The sequence below is a fragment of the Notothenia coriiceps genome, unplaced genomic scaffold, assembly GCF_000735185.1.
Source record: "Notothenia coriiceps isolate Sejong01 unplaced genomic scaffold, NC01 NC01_scaffold00037244, whole genome shotgun sequence".
Classification (NCBI taxonomy): domain Eukaryota; kingdom Metazoa; phylum Chordata; class Actinopteri; order Perciformes; family Nototheniidae; genus Notothenia; species Notothenia coriiceps.
The window spans coordinates 23,891,342-23,903,344 of NW_011369945.1; the positions used below are offsets into that span (position 1 = coordinate 23,891,342).

The 12,003-nt window shown below is 40.0% G+C and overlaps 2 protein-coding genes across 2 annotated transcripts in view; one reads left to right on the top strand and one right to left on the bottom strand.

Moving 5' to 3' along the window:
* The window catches only part of LOC104965050 (ATP-binding cassette sub-family A member 12), a 134,016-nt gene extending 127,871 nt beyond the window's left edge, over positions 1–6,145 (bottom strand). The window contains exons 1-7 of the mRNA XM_010793990.1: positions 6,063–6,145; positions 4,781–4,887; positions 4,018–4,217; positions 3,363–3,439; positions 2,445–2,575; positions 1,400–1,570; positions 660–824 (exon numbers count right to left, since the gene is read on the bottom strand). Coding sequence (XP_010792292.1) covers positions 660–824; positions 1,400–1,570; positions 2,445–2,575; positions 3,363–3,439; positions 4,018–4,217; positions 4,781–4,887; positions 6,063–6,135 — 924 coding nt within the window. The 5' untranslated portion in view covers positions 6,136–6,145. The remainder of the gene's footprint in view (positions 1–659; positions 825–1,399; positions 1,571–2,444; positions 2,576–3,362; positions 3,440–4,017; positions 4,218–4,780; positions 4,888–6,062) is intronic.
* The window catches only part of trmt61a (tRNA methyltransferase 61A), a 735,410-nt gene that overhangs the window by 596,128 nt on the left and 127,279 nt on the right, over positions 1–12,003 (top strand). The window lies entirely within an intron of this gene.

Sequence of the window (12,003 nt, forward strand, 5' to 3'; positions counted from 1 at the left end):
TTGAAAAAAAAAAAAAAAGAGGGGGCGGAGTTTATGCCTGCTCAGAATTCTACCGGGAGACAGCTAAATGCTGCCGTGATTAAATGCCATATCATGTTCCAAACCACATCAAGGATTATTTCTGAAACAGTATGGAGCTCAAATGCTTTTTCTCTCACGGGTTTACCACAAGGTGAGTTCCTTTTTTATTTCCTGCTTTTTTACACATACTCTCTCCAGTACAGGTTAGCTCTGAGTGTTAGCGATGCTTGCTAATGTAAAAAGACCATATTACGTCCAAAACAGTCGGGCATTGTTTCTAATAGCAATGTTTCTGATAGGGCCGTGGGTCCAGATTTCCGATATTACTTCATATCGGATGAAAATCTGGATCAGTTCCGTTGTACCCCCGTTTTTAGAGATTTGGGTACGGAGGAAAAGAGGGAGGGTTTGTTTTCTGACACTTTGTTGGTTTCCTGACACACCGGGGACACATGTTTATGTATAAAATACATAAAAAAGTGCATTTTTCATGATAGGTCCCCTTTAATGCAAAAGCTTTTACCTGTACCAGTTTGCAGTATTTTAACAGAACATTTTATAGCAAATTCATTCGTCATTTATGGCATACGTTTAGTGATCACACACACATAGCTGTGGGTGAAGCACTGTACACATACTTGGTCAAATTCCTGGTTGGCTCCCAGGTTGAGGTCTTGGACGGAGGCCATGAAGGTTTGAAGCTGACCGATGGTAGGAATAAATGTTTTCATCATGCCGGTTATAACCTCAGCCATCTGGAGCATAACTCCCACCAGGCCTTGCATTTCTTCAGACAACACCATCTGAAAGACAGGGGCCAACATTCAGACATCTTGCTATGGTTTTCATTTCCAAACTGTTATTGCTCTTTTTTCTGTCTTCTCTAGTCTCTAAATCCATCCAGGACTTGATGTATCTTTTCAGTGCTGTTTTAAAATCTATGAGTGAATGAGTTTTAATTAAAAAACATCAAAGAAACACATGAAATAAAGATTAACTTCTCATGAAATATAAAAAAGCTGTAAGGTTCTTACACACATGTTTCTAGGCAACTAGATGTTTTGATGGACAGTTTTGTTGTTGTTGATCAAATAGAAAAAGAAACATCAGGTAGAAATACATGTTTTTAAATTTGAGAGGGAGGCAGAGCTTTGTCTAGTGAACAGGTTTTTTCTTGTACAAAAGCAATCATTTATTTCTGACATATGTCTCAAACAAACACAATGTTTCATCTCACACGTTTTGCTACAGCCCAACAAAAATGATGTCTTTGGCCATCACAAAGAAATCATTATGTTTCTTTTAAATAAATCACATATAGGAGGTGTACCACCTTACTTTTTCTTTGAAAAAAAACTCAATCAGAATTCAGCCTTACTCTGTAGATGAGTTTCTCCATGTTGAGGTGGCGAGCCATCAGCAGTGAGAAGCTGTACCACTGCTCAACAGACAAGGAGCAGAAGGTCTTCAACATCTCCAAATCTGTCACTTTCATTTCCAATGCTTCTGTGGAGCCGCAGTGACGCAGGTTGACCAACCAGGACAGGATCTGTGTAATAGAATTAAGAGGGTATGGAAACAGTACAGGCAACAGGAGAGTGTGTACAGAACTACACAACGGCATGTGTTCTGATTGTGAATTCTCCTCATTGATACTAGTGTTATAACATGTGCGTTGGTTTTTTCCTTCATTTAGTAAAAACAAAATGTTGTACTTTAGGGGACAAGTCGGTCTTGCGGTTCACTAAATGATTGGCAAGAAATGTTTTTGAATCAAGCATCATACAGAGAAAATTATGAATATGTTGAACAGTAAAGCATTTAAGTGTCATAGGAACAGTTTTCTAAGTTAGCAATCATATACATCTGTTTGTTCCAATTCAAGTGGTATTTATGAGTCACATTGGTCTGCTATGAACAAAATGCATACAGGGTGTAATTTACCTTTTGTAGTGTGTAGAATGTGTGTGCTACCACCACATGTTTAGTTTGTATAAATGATTCCCTGACTTTTTTTGCAGCATTTTCTGAGATAATCTAAACAGTTTAAGAAAACAGCCTTTTATTTTGCTAAGATAAATCAGCTTTGGACAAATAGACCATTGACAGTGGCCTTAGGTTTACAATACAGTTTATTTATCTAGCCTGGTATTAAATAACTGGCTTTGAAAAATGCAACTTGTGTGCCATTAGCTGGAGGTTACTGAATTATCCTCTAATGGTAGCAATGTCAAACCAGCCTTAGGCAAAGAATATAGACAAAGGCATGATACAATACTATACAATTGTGTAAGTTCACATAATAAAGGGAAATAAAGCACAGATTTGACGGTATAGGAAAACATCTCTTAAAGAAAATACAATAACCTTGTTCCACACTTTATAGTGTATGTGATGACATGCTAAAGCGGTTCCTGGCTCACCTCTAAATTGTTGTTTGGTAATATTGTTTCCATCAACAGGTGGAGAGCGTCTGGATCGAAATCCATGTGTTTCTGAACATCAACGAGGAAGGCTGTTTCATTCCTCAGCAACTCACCGACTGTCACCACTCCTGGGAAATAGAGTGAAACAAAGAGTAGGTTGAAAGTGCATTTCTTTTTACTATGACATTCACTCAGTCCTTTGGATTTGTTGTTTTAAACCCAGTTAATGTAGTTTCTGTAGAAACAGAAACAGAAGTACTTTTGCTTTCAGTGGCACTTTTCATTTCATTCCTAAAGTTAATGGAACAGCTACATTAGGGTGTTCTGGTCTACCTTGTTTGAATCATTGAAATATGCGGTTTTTAAAAGAGGACCCCATCAGAAGCTGAAAAAGTTCAGCGCTAAATGAGATTAACTGTTATCTTAGCCAGCCAATCCAAATGAAAAACATGGTCACAGTGGAGAAATGTGCTTCTGCAGTAAGTAACTATTGTTAGATAATCCAGTGACAATAAAGGAAGTGGCATCAGACACAAGTGAGTGACAGGTGAGCTGATATGAGCAGTCTGTTGCTATGGGAACAAGGTGTGTGATTTTCAATTTTTTCTAAAGATAGCATGTCAGGCATCACCCTTTTTAATAAAAAGTGACCACAGCCTTAAATTACACTTTTGGACAATTCAAAACAAACTTTTTGGATCACGCTAAACTCTGTCGTGTGTCCTTGTCCCTATTCATATTTACACAGCCAATTCATTATCTACAAAACAACAGAACCGGCAGTGAGAAGTATAATCTGTGTGGTGGAAAAAGCAGCATTAGGGGTGAATTCTGGTAGTTATAGTAGTGTTGAAGGAATCTATAATAACATATTGTGAAATACAGCAACTTCTGTGACATAGGGAAACATCTTACCTGGCGAAGTGATGTTAATGTCTAAAGAGCTCAGGTTGCTGGTGTTAAAGCCTAAGCCTTGACTCAACAGAGAGGACCTGTAAACACACACACACAGACACAAACACATACATGCAAGTTTACCTATTGGCCCCAAATGAAAGCAAGAGTACTGCCTGATTTATTTCCTCTCAAATACAGGAAGGAGAGTTCTGTAAAGTGCAACAGCCCGGCCCATTGTGATATGGTTTCACAAATAAAGACAAGGGATTAAACTAATCTTACTTTTTATCAATTCCTTGATGTGGATGGGATCATGGTTATATTATTTAAATGCCATAGATACCAGACAAATGAGATGGATTAATATTAATGCCATATCTACAGCCTAGACACATCTATAATATAACAGTAAAACATCCCCAAACTACTGTATCTCTGAATTATCTCTTTAACCAAATCACACATCTAGGCTATTTCGTGTGATCTTCTTTTATTAACTGATGTAATTTTCCTTAACATCAATTAACTGAGCTTTTTCCCCTGAAGCCGTTTGAAGCCCTCTTGGGGAAACTGGCCTCCCACTTTGAAAACATCTGATCAAGAGGTTTGCAAGAGCAGCGTTCTCTGTAATCATTGCTGTGAAACACGTTTAAGAATGAAGACAATGTTGTACCAGTTTGAATTGAGGATGTAGGCTTTTGGTTCTCCGATGGCGGTCTGGAAGATTGCATCGCTCAGATAGGATGTGTTCATCATCAGACTCTCAACCAACATCTGCAGGCTCGGTAGAATAGTGTTACACAGCTGGCCAGGCTCAATGGAGAGGGACAGCATCAGCAGACGCACAGACTCTGTTTGCTCCACCGCACACACCTACAATCAGTCAAGTAAGGAACAAGTTGGTTTCTGGCCAAATCTCAGGATCAAACATATCAAACATAGATTTGATGGTTTGCTGCTGTACCGTGGGAACTTAAGACTTCAGGGTTAGCGTTAGAGTCTGTAAAAAGTCTGTCTCACTGTGACTCAAAGAACTAAAATCAAACTTTACAAAGGTTTGATAAAACCTTGATGGTTAATTTCTTTAAAGCTTTACTCGTGATGATTTTGTATTTGAAGCTTTTCCTTTAGAAGTAAGGAAAACATAAAATGCTTGTCAAAGCACACCATGACATAACCACATCTTAGCATGAGCAACCAAATAACACTGCAGGGACACATGATATACATACGAGTGGGTTTAAACACTGACAACGTTTGAGTCAAATAGGTTCTGCAATATCAACATCATCTGGATTCTAAGTACTTCTAATTATAACAGTGCTTCTTCAATCACTTAATGGATCTTTATAGGATTTCTTTAACATTCTGAAGTACTATTTTCCCTTTTTCAATTAATGTTGAATGTGTGCAAGTGGCCGGGTTAATGCAGAGACCTTGGATCCCAGGTGGCTGAGTTGCTCGGTGAATCGTGGGTCCGTCAGGCTGATCTGGAAGAGTTCGATGGTTGTTTGGATGGTCTCTTGCATGAGCATCAGGTTCTCTGTGAAGGGAGGCGGAGATTAAAGGAGAGGGGGGGAGGGAGGTTATTAGAGTTGGACAGGAAAATGGGACAGGAAAGGGAAAGGAGGGCAATAAGGTGACAGAATAACATGACATCCCACTGGTATTCATTACAACTCGCACCATTACGGGGCAGCGTCTTCAGCCAGCGAGCGGCAAATGATGTGTTTTAAGTGAAGCTCTGTGCTGGACTGATGAGGCCAGGAGGGTCCGCATTACGGGATGCTGTCGTGAATTAAAACACATCTGACAAACCCGAAGAAAGACACCACCTCGGGCAGCAAGATGTGATGACAGAATTTATAATCAGGCCAAAATTAGACAATGGTGATGTTTAATCTCAGGGTGCTCAACACCTAGAGGCCCCTGCAATCACAACAGTGCACCCTGGATGTGTGTGTAAAGAATTGGAGCTGGGTTGTGAAGAAGAGAAGAGGTTGCATCTGCATACAAAGTAATTATATGCACTGAAAATATTATCACACAAGCACAGATGCCAATTAAAAGGAGGTCATAGATGTCCACTTGTGTGAGTGCGAGGGGAGACGTTTAGCGAGGGCGGACAGGATAAGTGATTGAATTCTACTTTGCTAATGAGATTTAAAAAGGTGCTGAGTGGCTTTCAGCTGGAGAAGGGCCATATGGCCTTGGGCTCTTTGGGAGCTCAAGCTAAGCCGATGTGAAGCCTTATTCCTCATATCTCTGGAATGAGTTATGGCGTACTATAATCATGTATACAATAACAACAGCATTAACAAATCGTTTGATGGTCTTCCCGTGGTTTCGTAATAGCTATGAAGGTCAGGGTGGCTGTGAAGGTCAGGGTGGCACTCTTCCATGCTGCGTTACTTTTTTTAATGGCCTAAGCTGCTTATAATGCACATACTGACACAGCAGGTATGTAAACACAAGCTGCAGCATCAGTGTGAGCTCTACATTACACCATTAATTAAGCATGAGTGGGAGGGAATTCACTGAGGAGTCGGTAGGTAAAGTTAATTTGGAGAAACTAAAAGGATAAAGCATTACCCATTAGGGGATTCTCAATTTAACTAATGAGTGGCCATTTCTCATCATAAAGCTGCATCTAGTCAAACAATCCTCTAACTGTCCAGAATGAGCCAGAGAGAAAGTAGATCCAAACCGATGAGTTACCTTGAGATTCACCAGCAAGCACTCTGGTGATATCTTTAAGCATCGCGGAGAATGGAAAGCCATCAGGAAGCATTGCAGCAGCATTTGACAGAAGATCCATTGATGACCTGGGGAAGATTAAACACAAATACATTTGTCATCTTGCAAACACAAGTACAAATACTTTACATTACTGTACTTAAGTACATTTTTCTGGTATAAGGACTTTACTCCACTGCTTATTTTTCGGACAACTTTTTACTTTTACTTCTTACATTTTTAACACAAATACCTGTACTTTCTACTTCTTACATTTTCAAGACAGGCTCGTTACTTTAGTTTTATTCTAGCATTTGGTGGCGTGATCATTATTATTTAGAGTCATTGTGTGCGGATACACGGATCGTGTTCAAATCAATAGGCACACAATGACTCTAAATAATAATGATCACGCCACCAAATGCTAGAATAAAACTAAAGTAACGAGCCTGTCTTGAAAATGTAAGAAGTAGAAAGTACAGNACTCTCCACCTATCAGGGGAATGAGAGACCGCTCGAAAGCGCTGGAGACGCTGTAGTACATATGCCAGGCCTATAAGTGGCGCTGTAGTCGCTTTCGAGCGGTCTCTCATTCCCCTGATAGGTGGAGAGTNCTGTACTTTNACCTACTTTAACGAACACACAATGTGTTTTACCGTCCGTTTTGGAAAATTACCACAAGGCATCAAATTGGCGCTGTACCTTAATAATATAAAGGCTTGTATTTGCGTGCATTTCCTGTTCGGAAAGTGGCAATGTACTGAGAGTGGAGGTGTCCTGAGATTAGCGCCTGCAGGCAGGCTCCATGGACCTGTCAGCTCCGGACTGCGCAAAATGCGTACATGAAGCACTACGTCATGAACGCAAGAAATCTACCCTCGTGGGGGCGCGCTCATGTGATTGGCTTAGAATTGAGGAGACATCTGATTGGCTATAGATAGAAAAAATTACAAGTACGAATTGGCTGACCGTCAGGGGAGTCTCAAAAAACCCACACACGAATGCACAGCGATCCATGCACAGAAAGCGGTTTGTGTTTGTAGGTGTAGCGGTTTTAAACGGAAAACAAATATGTGAGGATCAAAAATACATATGTAAAACTTTTTTCTGTATTTGGATTTTATTTACATGTATATGAAACGGAACACATTTGTGTGTGCATTGAAAAACACAAGTGTGGATCCTTCTGTGTGCATGTGTGTATTATGAGACTGTTCTGAGCCCATACCAGTGTGTTCAGGCATTAACATATTTAAAAGGTGGAATAAAGTATAAACATAAACCAATAAACGGCTAAATATAAACATATATATATACATATCTATTTGCAATTTGTTCATCTTCTTATGGTCCCAAAAGATTGTTTCATTATCAGTTTTGGCCCATGCCACCATGTATGGCCAAAAGTGCATCAGGTCAATAGGCTTGACCACAGTTTTTAGTTTTATGACTCGGCTCTTTTACTTGTTTTCTACAGCTGCATACTCTGTTTTCTGTTCCAGGAGAGTCTGATAGATGCCAGTGAAGACAGTCAGCTGGAGGCAGCGATCCGAGCCTCCCTACAGGAGACGCACTACGAGTCCGCGGATGCCACGGAAGCCCCTGATTCCCCCAGATCCGAGGAGGAATCGGACGCAGAGCCTTTCTCTGACAGCGAGGGTCCCATCTCTGTCGACGGTTCAGACAGCGAACTGCCAGCGCCCCATGAAGAAAAAAGTTTTACCAGCAAACACGCCTCGCTTCCTCCGGCCTCTGCGGCCCAGCAACGTCTACATCCCGATAGTTCCACCTCTTCCCATAGAAAGTCTACAAACAAAGAAAACAACCACAATCACAAGAAGGAGGAGAGTAAAAAGAATCACCTGGAGCCTTCAGCTCCTCGTCATCCTCAGCCTGACGCAGACTCTGGAGGAAACCACTGTTCCCCGGCCGCAGAGAGCGCTGGACCTTCCAAAAGCAACCCCACCGAAACCTGTGACGTGGACTGTCCTGACGACAATGGTAAGACAACATGTTGAAAACATCAAACTGTTCTTATAACAGTGAAAGAGTGAGGATGTTTGAAAGATATTAACCACCCTGTGTTTTTCTTTCACGTAGGTCCCAAAGCCAGGTTGATGCTCCGCTACCCGGATGGACAGAGGGAGCAAATTTCCTTGTCTTCTAAAGCAAAACTTTTGGTAAGAACAGAACATAATAACACTATTTTAAAGAAATCCTTTTTTGGAAATACACTTTTTTACTTGCAATCTAGAATTGTTGCAATATCAAGTCTGTACACCAAGAATGCTGTGAGCCAAGAGGCGAAAACCTATATATGGAGGGGAAGAGAAGGTTAAAATATGTGCTTATTAGCACATTATATTGCATCTGTTAAATATGTCTATTACGTGTGAATTATTGTTAAGTGGTGGTAAGTTACATTTGTTAAATTATTTGTATTACTATTTTTGGCTTTAAGCCTGTATAGAGTGTTGCAGTGACGCGTCCTAAAACCCGGAAGTAAGTTAGCATTTTAGCACTTCCAGTTCCTTCGACAAAAAAGCAATGCAATTTCTCCATAGGATTTTGGAAAACAGCTGTAAATAAGGTCTGTGGTTGACACACATTTAAGAGACGGATCACCTTTTGTTCTACGACATTAAATACATCAGCAGTGACCCCACTGGGGATTTTTGAAGAGTTCACGTGTCTGAAAAATGATGGTTGTTAACAAGTGGCTGAATAGGACTACAGAAGTTGTCGAGGCCGTTTTACGTCATTACACCGAACACGTAAACACTCCCGCTAAGTTTTGTTTTTCCCCGTGTTCTGCTTGAAAGTGAGTACTTGCCTCCTGCAAACTGGTAAAACAAACGCTTCAACTTGTACAATTTTGAATCTGTAGTTTTGAATATGGATCTTAAGTTGGCGTGACGTTGAAGCAGCGACCCTGCTGTAGTTCGTTTATAGCATAACCTTAGCATTTTGCTTCTGGCGACTAGATTTATGATTAGAAAATTATAAAAGTAGGGTAGACATGTGGAGATTATCCGGCTGAACAAAACGTGATCTGTACCTTCAATGTGTCTCAACCACAGACCTTATTTCGAGCTATTTTCCAAAATCCTATGGAGAAATTGCATTGCGTTTTTGTCGAAGGAACCGGAAGGAATTTACTTCCGGGTTTTAGGACTCGTCAATGTGGCACTCTATAAGAGCTAGTTCTAATTTCCCATGTTCTCATGCTAAGCTAACCGGCTTCTGTGTTCAACTTCATATTTACTTTACTGATGTGAGATGGCCATCTTTCTTGTCATCTAATTCTTGGCAAGAAAGTAAATAAGTGCATTTCCAAACATTTCAAATTATTGCTTTAAAATGCCCATTCAACCAAAATAGTCGCTGGTCGTCACTTGTACTCGAACAATAACAAAAAAGTGGTTTAGTTTGTATTTATTATGGCATTTCGATTAATTTTCTCGACAACAGAGAGCGGGTTGTTCCATGTTGAGCTACTGTCAATCTGAATTTTGGCTGCGGGGCATTATTAGCATTATTGGCTACTGTAAAACCAGAGATTAATATCCGAGAAGTCCCTTCTTCGCTTTCTGTTTTTACAGGAAACTAATTAAGTAACTTTAAGTCAAATAAATGTGAGCTGTTCATCTATGCCCAGTGACCAGTGAATATTAAACATTTGTACTGACTCTTACTTTCCTCTTCCTCAAGGCGCTGGTAAGACACGTCCAGTCCAAAGGTTACCCTAATGAACGCTTCGAGCTCGTTACCAACTTTCCCAGAAGGAAGCTCGCCCACTTGGACTATGACATCACGCTGCAGGAGGCGGGGCTTTGTCCACAGGAGACTGTATTTGTTCAAGAGAGGAACTAGCCTTTGTCAGACACACACTCACTTTTTGCTTGTCTGTATCTCTCTGATAGACCTCACCCTTTCACCAATGACCTGGGACATTGACACCGGCCTATATCCAATAACCTTCAGTTCTCCTGGAATTAGGCCCTCTTTTTGCCAAGACAACTGAGTGGGCGGACAACTTTCCCTGCCACTCTAGTCTGAATACTGACGTCTCTACTGAAAGCCTATTCCCTTAGTAGTCATCTACAGTTGGCCAGTAAGGTGTCACAGATGCCGGCACTCATTTTTTTTATGTGATTTATTCTTTTCTGATGCAGGCTTCATTTTGTTCTGAACATTGAGGCACATCAGGATAGAATATATATACAATAGCTCATATTTAAATAAAAAAAGCCTACTAGCGGATCACTGATTGATGATGACACACCACAGATTTGTACAAAAAGACTTTTACCTCCCAGAAAGGATGTTAAATGTCAGAGTTTATTTTCTTGCTCATCTTGTTATTGTCTGTACCGGGGACAGGTAAAGGAAGGCTCATTCTCGACTATTTGGACCTACATTTTGGTCAATGTTTGAATTATTGTAATTATTTGAAAGGCACTAAAAGAAAAGGTCCATAAATCATAATTCAAGAAAAGATTTCGGACATATTCGACACACTTGTGTAGATCTGAGGATTTGGGTTGATCTGCTGATTTTTACTCAAGTTTCTATCGGTTAATTAGAGACTATTCGATTTTTTTGGTTTCAACTTTTGATACAGAAGGGAATGAATGAAGGGTGGTACATCTCATCAGTCGGACCTACAGTGTACAGAGATGGCTTAGAGAGACTGATATTTAGCTGTAGTCATTGTTTCCTTTCTTTTTTATATGCTGCCAAGAAAATATGCTGATGTTGAAATATAACCACCAAATCAAAGGGAGATTCTGCTTGGTCTTTTGTCACGTTTTGTATCCATTTTTATTTTTATCTTGATCTGATGAGAAAAATAGGCATTGGTTACAAATATAGGAACAAAACTGGAAAGCAGCAACTCTTAAGAAACAACTGCAACAACTTATAAAGCCAATTTTAAAAAGCCTTTCAGTGTACCTAGCTTACCCTAGTTTCCCTCTGACTTGATTTATTAAATGATATTAGTAAGGCACATTTAACTACTTTACATTAAATAATGTATTCAAGACTGACTATGTTTATAAATTAAACAAACCATGAGTAGATCGTCTGGAGCTTATGATGCTTTTAAATAAGATACCATGTGTGCTTTATTGGGCTAAAATCTGGACAGTTGGTGGCAGTAAAGTGCCTTTAATGGCAACAAGTCTAAATGAAATAAGGTTGAAAGGGGGAAAACGGTATCAATTAAAAAGGTTTTCAATCATTTAAATGAATTGTGCACATTTTTTTGGGATTAAGAGGTGAAAACAGTATTTTCAGGTAGTCTGAAGGATGTTTTGAAGGACAAAACAAAAATTTAAAAACTTCCAAGTTGTTGCAGTCGGTCCTAGGGAGTAGCGGTTTTTATTTTTTATTCAACTTTTGTTGTTGGAAGTTTTTTTTTTACCAAGCACGAATGGAGGTGATGTGTGCTGCCAAGTCAGTTTAATCTCATCAGAACAAGGTTTGGTTAAAAGTCTTAGCTTGACCCTCATCAGAAGAATACTTTGCACATCTGTTTTCTGATACAGGTGTGTAGAGAGGGAGGAGTGGATCAAAAGCTGCAAATAAACTCACACGGTCTGTCCAGCTCACGAAAAAACAAGTGTTTATTTGCGTTGTTTTAATGCTAGACCATGCTTATAGCCCACAATGCCTTACCTTAAAGGGGACCTATCATGCAAAATGCACTTTTGTACGTCTTTTATACATGAATATGTGTCCCCGGCGTGTCAGGGAACTCACCAAGTGTCAGAAAACACAACCCTCTCTCTTCTCCTCCATACCCAAATCTCTAAAAACGGGGCTGCAACGGAGCTGATTATTATTTGAATTTTTCTGACGTCAGAAAAGGGGTGCTCCGTCTATATGGGCAACTCTCCACCTATCAGGGGAATGAGAG